A 13,439-nucleotide genomic window follows, 5' to 3' on the forward strand; every position below is an offset into this window, starting at 1 on the left:
CTCTTCATGAAGAGAAATTAAAGCTTTCTCCTGACTGATTTCTGACTCAAAGTGGTCCTTCATCCATCTTGGCTGGGATGCCCGTCCATCCCCTTGGGCACTTAACACATGATATACTGTTTATTATTTCACCACATGAAATCTAAAGTGAAGCATATGTTATGAATTTAAACAAATATCCAGCCCACTCCTGTGTTTTATAATGGAGCTAAAGGATACCAGGTTTCCATTGTGAAAAAAGCATCAAAACGTACCAAATACCTCCACTTTGAAGTAGCACTGCTTTCAATTTAAGAAAACATACCTTCAGTGATTCCAAGTCATACTTGCAGCAAAAAAAAAAAGTCAACTGGAAAAAAATTATTATTTTATCACAGATTCTTGACCCTGTTTTCTCAAGGTAAGGATATGTTGCTCTCTTCTCTGCTCACAGAGGACATTGTGGGTGGAGTTACGATGATGCCCCCCCCCACCAAGTTATATTCTCTTTATTTTCCTACTTTTGCTCCTATAATTATGTTACTTCAGCTGTTAAGTTCTGTCATGGCTTGTAACAACAGACAGATGGGCACTCAAATCGTATAATTATTTTTCCAAAATGGCGCCGACTTTTCACCCATTCCAAGCTGTGCTGTTATTTTTGATAACCTGTAAAGTGAGATTCACAATCATTGGCAGCATTGTGGTGAACAGTTAAGAGTTTCTTTGTACTTTACACACATAGCAATAAATATGAACTAAACTTATTACACTGCATTGTATTTTTAATAAAAGTCCTATATTTTTAATAGAGCCAAGCCACCTGCATCTCACAATTCACAAGCTATGTTGTGCACACTGTGAGTAATGACTGGGATCGATACCCAGCCGGTACGCCCCCTTAATGGAAGAACAGGGGGAGATGGTTTATGAAGGGCGCTATCTACCCCAAGCTGTTATTTGGCAGCCCTCCTGGGTTGCAAAGGTGACTTAGATTCCCAAGGGGTTGTAGGAGAAGTGATATTTTTCAGCTCAGTCCTGTTGGGTTCCAGGGTGGCACCAGGGGGTGCTGCATGAACTGCTTAGCTCTTTTATATAGGGAACATGCCTTACCTGGAAGTACTGCCAGGCCACAATTATGTAACACTGGAAGTGCACCCGGGATTCTAAATATAAGGAACAGCAACATCTCATTAAGGGAGCCAGAGTCAGGCGGGGGAGAGGCGAAGCTTGCTGGAGGAGGAGTGGAGGTGGAAGGAGAAAGAGAAGAAGAAGAGAAGGAAAAGTGTTGTATTAGTGATTTAACTGTGCAGTCTCCTCTTAAAATGGCACAACAAATGTTTTGCTTTTTACATTTTTTTCCTTCTTAAAATGACATGGATGCATTGTTTTATAACAACATGTGTAATCTCAAGCTTTGGCTAGAAAAATGGATGTTTTTGGGATGTTTCAAGGCTTTTTCTTTTACAATAGGATCTCGGTGCCCATAAGCTCCATAATTAAACACCAGAGTAGGCTACTTATTTTTAAAAATGTATAAAATATGCTTCACTTTAGAATGCAGCTTCATGTGGCAAATTAATACAGGTCAAATCGCAGGCAAACATTCATACAACATCCTGTTTAACGGATTTCGTTCTAACGAAATGTAAAGTTCAGTTAAATTAACGTTGTTTCAACCAAAAATGGCCACTGAAGACAATATTGCAATGCAAAAAATACTTAATGCCATGCCTATACTTCCACCGAGTCTTGGGACCCCCGCAACAAGCCATCTCTTTCTTGTTAGACCAAAAGAAAGTGACAGTCTGTTATGAAACTTCCGGTCTCAGGCACCCTTGGCGAGAGTGTACATGTGACAATATTCAGGTAGAGCTGCATGGGTACTTGTGTCATGTGCGGATACTGTACTCTTTCGAGTTTCATAGCGCTTCTCAAAGTTTTCTTTGTAATCAACAAAAAAGTGAGAAACGGCGTCAATTAAGGCTGGAAAAAAAAGTTACATCTAGCATCTTATTTGCTGCGATGGGTTGGCACCCTGCCCAGGATTGTTTCCTGCCTTGTGCCCTGTGTTGGCTGGGATTGGCTCCAGCAGACCCCCGTGACCCTGTGTTCAGATTCAGCGGGTTGGAAAATGGATGGATGGATCTTATTTGAACATGCAGCTCCAGACATGGGTGCAATGTGGTTGCTGATGACAAGAATGATTAGGAAATAGCTGTCAACTCTGACAAGCCTGTCCAAACATGGCACATCGACACTTCAGCTCTGTGTAACACTTGACTCGTCTCATCTCCCTGTCAGGTTCACTCAGTCAGCTAGCTATTCTTAATAAAGTAAATTACAGTGGCACAGTTAAAACCTTTGCCTACATATGAGTAACTATTTCTTTTAAATTATTAAAATAGCATCCTGTTTGCTTAATTATTTTCAATCAGATTTTGTTTTATCCTACTTTATTTCAAACTTCAGGTCGTGTAATGTTCTAACATCTCTTTACTTCCACATTGTTCACATTTCTCTGTTTTAAGCTTGCTAATACAGTATAATAATAGTATTGGTTTAAACCAGCATGTTGTAATGGATGGCATACAGAGACTGGCATCCCAGCCAGGACTGAACAAGGATCCTTACCCAGGCGGGAGGCCAACATAACAGAAGGACTGGGGAAGATAATTCATTTGGGGACATTTTCTCCCCCAAAACGTTAGGTGGCTGCCTCCATGGGGTAAGATTCCCACGCGAGCTTCTTCAGGGCATGCTGGAACCTGTAGTCCCGTGATGCAGCCCTGTGGGATTCTGTGGGGGCCACCAGGGGTATCTGAAGGGATTAACAATCCCTACTTTGTGGGACTTCCATTTAGCCTGGAAGTACTTCAGTTGGTCTATGCTCCAGCACCGGAAGAACTCCCGGTTCCAAGATAAAAGCAATCGCCCTACCATATCCGGGCCGAGTTGGAATTGGGTGGAAGTAGACAAAGCTCACCTGGTAGGAGTGAAGGAAAGAAGAGAAAGAAAGAGAAGAAAAGTATTGGGCGGTGGTTTGTGTCTCCTTTGGTTAAAGCTTGTTGTGATAGGTATTAAGAAAAATAAATCTTTTATTCACACTGGGTCTTGAGTGTGTGAGGTTGTGTCAGGGGTTTGGGGTGCTGCAATGCCCCCTTGTGGTTCACAATGCCCAACACTTTATCTAATAAAAATAATGTCTTCCTTTCTAACTTGAAAAGTGTTTTGTCTTGTTTCGGTTCCAGGGTGGCCCTATTTTCCCGTCTGTACTCTTTATTATGTAGAGTTTAACAAAATGTCCTCGGATTTCATACTTTTGCCACAATGTCAGGATTAATTGCTGCTGTAGTTTAATACTTCCTTTCCTTGCTTTCACATCTGTAATCCAAGCAATTGAATAAAAATATCAGAGCAGACAGAAAACAAACTTACACATTTATTCATGTATTATAGGTAGTAAGTTTTATTATAACTAGTGCTATAGAAAAGCAAATACTGTAGAATGTGGCATTTCATACCATACAACCTGATAGTGTTAGTTGTGTAGTTTTAGATGGTGCATAAACTTGTAGTTTCACTCAATTCTTTATGCTCGGTCCATTTCCTGTCAGCTTCAGGTCAGCAGAGGGGCAAGCAGCCTTTTCAAAATGGAAAATGTCAAAGAGCGAAAGAAATCTAGAGGAGGAGAGACAAAACTAACGTTGATCCTTTGGATTCCTGTCACACGCCACAGACCAGTTTCAAATGGGTTGTCCCCAGATGTTTACTGTTGTTTGAAAATTACATCTGGCCCCACGAGACCAACAACAGAAAAACAGAAATGTTTGCATATGTTTTTGTTTTATTGATTTGGAGAAGGCTTATGCTAGAGTGTCACATTAAGAGGTCTGGAGGTGCATGAGGGAGAAGTATGTGGGGATTGTCCAGGAGATGTATGAGGGATTGGGGACTCGGGTTTAAAGTAGTGTTGCTGTAACAGACAAGTTAGACTAATTAGGGTCAGTCTGCACTAGGGATCTTCCTGAAGTCCTCACCTCTTTGATGTGGTTATGGATGTGTTGACTTGTGAGGTAAAAGACAAATCCCCCTGGTGCAGGCTTTGTGCTGATGACATTGTGTTGTGTAGCACCAGAAAGGTGGAAGTGGAGAAGAAGTTGAAAGAGTGGAAAGGGGCTTTGGAAGATAAAGAATTGAAGATAAATAAGAAGGTGACAGAAAATCTGTGGTTTTAAAGATAACTAAAATTCAAACATTAGTTTGCAGGGAACTATTGAAAAGAGTGGATAGGTTTAAATTTCAGGATCAGTGATAGCGCTCTTCTTCTTCTTTCAGCTACTCCCATTAGGGGTCGCCACAGTGGGTTACCTTTTTCCATCTCTTCCTGTCCTCTCCATCTTTCTCTGTCACACCTACCACCTTCATGTCCCCCCTCACCACATCCATAAGTCTTCTCTTAGGCCTTCCTCTTTTCCTCCTGCCTGGCAGCTCCATCCCTAGTGTCCTTTTCCCAATATACCCAGCATCTCTCCTCTGCACATGTCCAAACCAACGCAATCTCGCCTCTCTGGCTTTGTCTCCCAACTGTCCAACTTGAGCTGACCCTCTAATGTCCTCATTTCTAATCCTGTCCATCCTCGTCACACCCAATGCAAATCTTAGCATCTTTAACTCTGCTACCTCCAGCTCTGTCTCCTGTCTTTTGGTCAGTGCCACCGTCTCCAACCCATATAACATAGCTGGTCTCACTACCGTCTTGTAGACCTTCCCTTTCACGCTTGCTGGTGCCCGTTTGTCATAAATCACTCCTGACACTCTTCTCCACCTCCTCCACCCTGCCTGCATTCTCTTCTCCTCATTCTCCCATTACTCCCCATTACTCTATTCTGTTGATCCCAGGTATTTAAACTCATCCACCTTCGCCAACTCTACTCCCTGCATCCTCACCATTCCTCTGACCTTCCTCTCATTTACACACATGTACTCTGTTTTGTTCCTACTGACCTTCATTCCTCTCCTCTCTAGAGCAGATCTCCACCTCTCCAGGGTATCCTCAACCTGCTCCCTACTTTCACTACAGATCACAATGTCATCAGCAAACCTTATAGTCCATGTGGACTCTAGTCTAATCTCATCTGTCAACCTGTCCATCACCATTTCAAATAAGAAAGGGCTCAGTGATAGCCTAACATGGAGAATCAGATGCAGAGACAAAACACAAAGTGAAGTGTGGATAGAACAATTGAAAGAAGGTATCAGTAGCATTGTGTGTCATAAAATTAAGGTGAACGTCAAAGGTAAGATTTTTAAGACAGTGGTAAGACCAGCAATGATATAAGGAGCTGAGATATGGCCAGTAAACGAGGCACAGGAGACGTTAGATGTGGTAGAAATGAGAATTTTGAGATGGATGTGTGGAGTTAGAAAATAGCACAGAATAAGATATGAGACAATCAGAGGTACAACAAAAGTGGGAGAGATATTTAAGAAACTACAGGAAAGTAGCTTGAAGTGGTACGGACATGATAAGGAGAGACAAGGAAAATGTGGGTAAAAGAGTGATGGGAATGGAAGAACAGGAAAAAGAATGCACTGGATAGATAAAGTAAAAGAGGATTTGATGGAAAAGGGTGTGATTGGGGAGGAGGTGCAGGACAGAGCTGTATGGAGAAGTTGGTCATGCACATTGGCCACCCATAAAAGTGGGAAAAGAGAAGAAGAAGAAGAAGAAGAAGAAGTGATGTATCTAGTGTAACCTCTGAGTTGGTTCATTTATTAATTTCCAAACGAGATTACCTACAACTGACTACATTTAGTGTGGCACAGCAGTTTAGGCTTTGGATTTCAAACCCTGAGGTTGTGGATTCAAATCTGATACTTCATTGTGTGACCATGAGCAAATAACTTCACCTGCCTGTGCCTCAATTGAATAAAAAACAGAAGTGTAATCAATTGTATCTCAGATGTTGTAGGGTGCTTTGGATAAAGGAATCCTCCAGAGAATTATATGTAAACCAAGAGTTTTGGAAAACACTCGCTAATTAACGAACAATCTTAAGCACAAGATAACAAAGTATTTAGCGTTAAAAAAATTTCAGGAAACGCTCCACATTATCTTACAGAGAGAGTAAGTTCAAACTGAAGTAACAATGTCAGATCAATTATCAGCAGTAATAGACTACTAATTAAGAAAGGGGCTGCGACCACGACGAGCCCTCCCGGAACCGAGTTTCAGAGCTCTGATTAATTTTTAGGGCTTTTATTTTGATACACCGGAGACCGGAAGTCCTGGTGACGGAGCTCGAAGCAGTCACCAAGCTGTAGTTGTGCGCGTACAGCGGTCTTGCTTGAGCTTTCCTGTAAGAAGACGTTTGGGTTTACTTCATTTTACCGGTAAATGTACTTGCTTGCACTATTAATGTCATGATTAACTCATTTTTTATCCAGATGTTATTATTTGTTTCGAAGTTTGCCTTTTTTACACGATGTAAGTTCGTGTTGTTGTTCATAACGCTGTGACAATCAAACTTCGAATAGAATTCACCTGGCCCGCTGGCGGCGGGGAGTTGGTAGTAGAGTTCCACCGGTCGCGTGTTTTATTAGAATTCTAATTGGTTTATTGATTTTTTGAAGAAAAGCACCCAGGCTTTAATTTCTTAGTTTTTGTTTTAATCTAATGATGACGTTATCGGTTTCCCGTGCGGCTTAGGCGGGGGCTTGATCATTTTCCTAATGTAACTTTTCGACACCGTTTGCGCAGTTGATCAAAATATAATCTAAATATGTGACGTTAGCCAAGTAACATAGATATTTTAACGCTTTACAAGATTGTACTGCAGCAGTATGCACAGTATATTTTACCGTTTCACTTTCAAATACGTGACCTGAGGTATCAGCTAAATGACAGCATTGGGCGCATGGCTGAGATTGTCACTAACTGAAAGTCTGTGCACCGCAAGGCGCCTTTCAAAAATCCGTTCTCACATTTTGATCATAAACAGTCGCCAGCCACCCAGTACGAACAGCTTTTAATGAAACCGAAGTAAGGCTTTAATTTTCCCACCGTCTTTTTTAGTTATCTGCAGTGGGGCAAGTCTTTCGATCGCCATTTCCTCCATTGTATTCAGTCTTCTGCTCATTTTTTCCATTTTAGTGTGATTTGCCATCTTTCATGTAATATATTTAACATGTCCTGCCCTGGCCTACCTTTTGATTTTTTTAACTCCTGTTTACTCTCCAGCACAGTTTTAACCGATCTCTTTCCGCTTAGTACATGTCCCATCCAGTGCTGTTGCCATTTCTCCCAGTTTCCAACATGCTCCTTTTTTCGTCGATCCTTTCGATCACTTTTAATTAGAAAATGTATCCATCCATCTGATCTTTTCCATCTTTCTCCATAACCACAGTTTAAATTCTTCCAGTCTATTTATAGCCACTTTCCTTAAGTCTCCGTTCCATACAATGCAACACTCGAGATTACGGTTTTTATTCTTTTTCTTCAGTGTTCTGTCCATTCTGTTTATTAGCATTTTTTGTTTCACATACAACATAAAATACATTTTGAGCTTGAACATTAGAAGAAGGATGAGAATGCATAAATTTGGCACTGACTATATGTGGTAAAGGGGAGAACATTCAAACTCCACACAGGGCGCACCGCAGATGCAAATCCAGTGGCCTAATTGCAAGGGAATTGCAGTCAAAGACATCGAGTAAATTTTGATCATTAGCCTTTAGTGGCCAACTTATTCCTTTATTTACTGAATAAGAGAAATTCAGAATAGTTCATTATAGAAGGAATTCTATTTGCAAACATCTTAAAGATAAACACACTCCTCTTAAACTGTAACCAACATTTACCTTTTCTGATGTTCAGTGGTATCGTGTCAAGGAGCAAATAGATTTAAGGCTGTCTCTGTAAAACTTACCACGATGGAACATTAAAGTTTGGACTTTTTGGATATATATAGATAAGGTTCTTGTAGGTGAAATAAAATTAGCTTTTTGTGGCAAGATGGTATTTACATTCATATGAAAATTACACTGTAGCACAGAAAAATGGTTAATGAGTAATAATCATAAACAGATTTAAGGCATACTGAAGGAGATGATTAGCTCACAGTGAACTTAGTGTTGCAGCCTGGCATATCCAGCGTCTCAAGTTCAAATCTGGCATTGGTATAGTTTGTACATTTTAAACATGTCTACATGGGCATTCTTGCCCACATATCCAGATTTTCTCCCACACCCAAAAAGACAAACATTACGTTAATGTCAATTAACTCTGTACTGACATCAACATGACTCTGTATGTGCTACACCATGTGGTTGTATTTCAAATGAAAATCTTATTAAACTATGTGGCATAAAACAAACTGTCAGAAACTTCAGCCTTAAGAGGTTGGAAACATGTGGAGCATGTGTTGAGAAGGCAACCATGTAATATTCCAAATGCCTGCCTCTTCTTGGAACCTGAATCTGGATGGAAAAGACCTAGGGGGGAGTTCACCTAACAATGAAGTGGCAACTTCAAAAATCCGGTGGAAATTTTATTATAGTCCCATTTGGCTTATGCAGAAAAATCTATAACAAGACATGGCTGTTGCATCTCACAAGCCTGACAAGGTACTGGGTTCAGTGGCGGGAGCTGTCCTGTAATGCCGTTGAGTGATCAAAGGATGGTCGAACTCAACGAAAGTACAAAGGAATAAGTATAAATAATGTTTGTCTTATGAAAATCTAATAAAATGTGCCCAACTTCTCATCATGAGTTTATCTGCTTCCTTTTGTCATCCTTTTCAGTAATTAATTATTTGCCACCAAATACTTTCATAATTTCTCTGATCCAAAGAAATAATTTTACTCACAATATAAAACTGGCTTGTCTATTTTTTAAAATATAAACAAAAAAGCTTCCATCTTGAGAGAATTCTGCAATTCCCTTAGTAGAGTTTAGGTTTGTTGTCCTGCTTGATAGTCGCAGTGTCCAGGATGTCGCACTGTAAAATATGAGGTGATTTGTTCAGTCTTTGCCAGTGAGACTGTTTGATTCTGGACGCGTTACCTAAATTGCATCTACTCCTTTTCATAAACATATAAACCAGAATGTACCCAGCCTGCATAAACTAAGGCTCTTCAGGGTTGAATATGTTGGTGGGTGTTTTTTTTTTTTTTTTTTTTGGTCAATTTTTATAATCAGGTTATCTTCCAGTGTCATTTAGGTGTTTTGTTGACCAAAGCTAATTAGTGTGTCTTGGTCTTTCATGTTTTTCTTCTTTCTTTGAAAAATTATGCTGAAAATACATAAATGTTTATATGTCTTCATTTTGGTTTTTAATATAGTGTAGCTGTTTATGAGCTAAAGAAGCAGTTGATAGTTAGATATCATATCAAGCAAGTAAATTGAAAACTAAAAGTAAGCCCAAAAATATTTGACCATCATAATTTTCCTTCCATTATGAAACTGGCTACAATGAAAGTCTTACTGTGGCTCTCCAGGACTGAAATTAAGAATCTTTTATCTAAATAACTGTTAGAGGTTGAATTGTTGTCCTTCTGGGGTTTGTTCAGTCTTTTGTCAAGTGCTACTGGTTCCAGCTGTCCATGCCTCTCTGTTAGGAGAAACCGGTTTTAAAATTGAATAAATGTAAACTATTATAGCATCTTGATTTCCCAGCAAACTTCAAGTGCAAATGTAATGATTTTTTTTTTTTCTACAGTGGTCCTGAATTTTGCTATGGAAAAGTGGACTCTTTCATATTGCACAGCAAAGTTAATACATGCATGAAGAGATTTAAACTTGGTAATATTTGTTAAGTAGTGTTGTAACTATTGCTTGCATGAATCTGTCGATTCTACAGTAGATTAACTTTAGCAAGGGTTTTAGCCCTTTGTCCTCATAGCCACACATGCACCAGATTTCTTGGCCACAGAGATACTCCTAAAAGCAAAGTCATATAATTTATGGCAGTTCAGTAGCAGACAAGAAACATTGAGGCAGCACAAAAACTGTATGTGACATCATCATATGTGACTTTGCTGACTTACAGTATCTGCTTTTACGTTATATGTTGGTATGATATGTTAAGCTTCAAAGCTCTCCATTTAGGAAACCACTGCAGATGTAGTATGGTTCTGTGATGAAGGAATATTATCCCCCCCCCCCTTTTTTTTTTTTTTTTTTTTTTTTTTTTTTTTTTTTTAAACTAAACCTAACAAAAGTACTTGTTTTGTGTAAATGATTTGAAGCTTGTGAAATTTGTATTCAATTAAATGTAATGTGTTTGTTAATTTAACATTAAGAAAGGTGCAGACTGGGGAAAAAAATGAAGCAAGAATTTATTTTCTGTACCCATTGAAATAACTTATTTTCTGTAAAAGACAGGATTGGATAAGTTGAAAATATCAGTTGTGTTTTTCTGTTTTGTCCTCAAATCAATATTGAACTAAATAACTGTGAGAACTGGAATTCGATTAAACTCCCCTTCCAGACTTGATTTGTTATAGCGAAATTCACATGAATAAACAAGTTAATATGTGTAAGCTGCATCTGTAAGCACATATATTAAAGATTCATATATGCAAGTTTGTTACATATACCTACTTTTTAATTTTTACAGATGACTTAATGTTTTCTGCTCCAAGGGAAGATTTAGAATCTGTTTATGGAAGATAGGCATGTCAAGATGGAGAACCGGGGCAGTGTTTTCGGTGAAGATGGCAAAAAAATTCCTATAGACAACCCTTTTCCAGGTAAAGTTACGCACATCAAGGAAGGCGTGGACTGCTGCATAGAAGATGTCATAAAGCAAGGCTTTGGCCATTCAAAAATGGAGGTCAAGGATGAGGGTAATGTCCAAGTAAAACAAGAGCATATGCTTTCAAATTCTGCTCTGACAAGAGAAGAGCTTTGTAGGATGGAAATTTCTACAGGTGATACATTTAAACCAGAAGAGTGTAATACTCGTAATAAACGTGCTAAAAAAGACACTGCCTCTCAAGCACTTTGCTCACAGATGGACCCAGTTTACTCTAGTGTAGTAAAGAATGCTGGTTCCCAAAACAAAATTGCTGACTGTGAAGAAGCCTTAATACACAGAAAGCACAGCTCATGCTCCAGTTTTGAGTCTAGAAAGAGTTTGAATCAGTCAAGTAATTTAACAATGCACCAAAGAATTCCTACTGGTGAGAAACCAGTATGTGGGAAGACCATGAAATTTTCAGGGACTCTCAAAACGCATCCGCACGCTCATGCTGAAGATAAGGTTTTCAGTTGTAAAGAATGTGGAGAGACATTCATATTTATAAGCAGTTTACTAAACCACCAGAAACTTCACGCTGAAGAGAAACCATCCATATACAATGAATATGGGGCGAGCTCTAGTGAATCTGGAAAATTAATAAATCAAAGCAGAATTCACACACAAGCAAAACCTTTCTGTTGTACTGAATGTGGGATGACATTCCGGGAGTCAGGAACTTTAAGAAAACACCAGAAGATGCATTTGGGAGGGAAGCCATACAGTTGTACTCTGTGTGGGAAGACCTTCAGTCAGTTAAGTAACTTGAAAACCCACAGGAAGTTACATTAAGGGAAACGAGCCAATCTGTTGAAGTGAAATAATTGCTTTGTATGAATATTGTATTGCACCAGAGGAGTTAACATACAGAGTCTGTAAATATTCTTTGCTAAAGCACAATGTTAATAAATGGAGTCTTTGAACACAATGAGGTTTTAGATTGATTTTTTTTTTAAAGACCTATAACGCCACCCCCACCACTAAAGCACTTATTCCCCCACGTGTAAAACGCTTGTTGCATTAAACCTTTGCCTTTCTTAGCATTACAGAAGGAGACGGGGCAGAAACTAATCCTGAATGTGCTCATTCACATAACCATGGGTGCCCCTTTGAGATTGATTTAGGAACATCAGTTAACTGATCTGTGATGTCTTTTTCACATGAAATGAAAACCTTTGTGGATACAGGGGAATGTAAGATGGGCACTGTCTATGTAAAGTGTGTATGTTCTAAGATTTGAAACCAGGATTCTGGAGCTGTAAGATTTTAATGCTAAGAACTGCAATGTCCTAAAATGCATCAGTTAATATTAAAGAGTGAGCACTTTAAGAAGACACTTTGATCAGTTTTCCATGGTGCATAAAATAAAATACTCGCCTTAATTTGGTTTATGTGGGCAAGGTTATGTAACTCCATTATACACATTCTTTATTTTGGCCAGAAGGTGTCACTAAAGGGAGAAACTGAAAGAAATTCATTAAGACGGCTAAGAGAAACAAATGAAACAAGGAAGTAACATTGACAGCAAAGCAATACCTTATCGTGCCTACTGGTTAGTGAAGCATAAAGCACAAGATGTTTTTACTCCTGTCCTCTTCATAGAGCAAGTTTGGTAAACTGACTTGAGTTGTAAATAAGTTGTGTTTTCTGGGAAGGTCTGCAGGGCAAACTCTTAACGGGATTACCAAAGTCCGATACGTCGGTCCTGAAAGGCCAGTGAAATAACCAAAGACACTGCTTCAATAAAGACGGCTTTGTCAATCTAATGATGTTTTACGTTTTGTTTTTTTTTTTATGGATATCCCCTTCAACTAAAGTGTTAAAAGCAAAAATAAATTCTTCAATGGCCCATTGTTCAGTGAACATAGTGATGATAGCAGTAACAAATTATGTTGGTCCTGGACCTATGAATAGTACTTTTGCATGTTTACAATATTAAACTCTTATATTCAGGTAAACAGAAATTAGTTTTTTGTTTTTTAATTTATTTAGTTATTTCTGAATGGGTCAACTAGTGCACTTGTAAGATAGCAGGTTATGGATGGAAAACTACATATTTTTAGAATTCAATGTTTTGCCATCTGCTGAAGTCACTTCTGTGCTTATTTTTCCTATTATGCCTTGTTTTGATAACATTCATTTTTGTAAGCACCATCTTTGTAGCGTTTCCATGCCATCGTTTTGTTTTGACAGTTTGTATAACAGTTGTGTGTTTTTTTTTCCACACGTTGTCTTAACCATATTGTTGCCAGGTGCCTGCCATTTGGGTACGGGGTGTGGTTGAGCTGTTTTGGGTACTTGATGTCTTGTATGATCACTTCCTTCTGATACAGAGAAGGTGGCACACTACTTTCAGAATTTGGAAACTTCTGGGCACATTTAGCACCCTCAAAGCCTTTTAAGGAATCCGTACTTGTGTATGTTAATTTGCCTGCAAGTTTAGTTTATGGGTTTGTTAAACAACCTCAGCATCAGTATACCTGTATAAAAATGTAAAAGCAGGCAATATGCAAATAAGTACATTAAAATGTCTAAAATGCGATTATTAATGTCTGCTCCTGTCTTATCTGGTCTGGGTAGTGCAGACACTTACAGTTAGGTCCATAAATATTTGGAGAGAGACTACTTTCTTCTAATTTTGGTTCTGTACATTACCAC

General features: G+C 38.9%; 1 protein-coding gene across 1 annotated transcript; it reads left to right on the plus strand.

Annotated features, from left to right (window-relative positions):
• Positions 1-6,268: 6,268 nt before the first annotated feature.
• On the plus strand, positions 6,269-11,704 carry LOC114663243 (zinc finger protein 354B-like). Its single transcript, XM_028816989.2, has 2 exons — positions 6,269-6,375; positions 10,602-11,704. The coding sequence occupies exon 2, from the start codon at positions 10,647-10,649 to the stop codon at positions 11,571-11,573; it is 927 nt and encodes a 308-aa protein (XP_028672822.1). The 5' UTR covers positions 6,269-6,375; positions 10,602-10,646; the 3' UTR covers positions 11,574-11,704.
• Positions 11,705-13,439: the final 1,735 nt, after the last annotated feature.

This window comes from Erpetoichthys calabaricus, chromosome 12 (genome assembly GCF_900747795.2).
Source record: "Erpetoichthys calabaricus chromosome 12, fErpCal1.3, whole genome shotgun sequence".
NCBI lineage: Eukaryota > Metazoa > Chordata > Cladistia > Polypteriformes > Polypteridae > Erpetoichthys > Erpetoichthys calabaricus.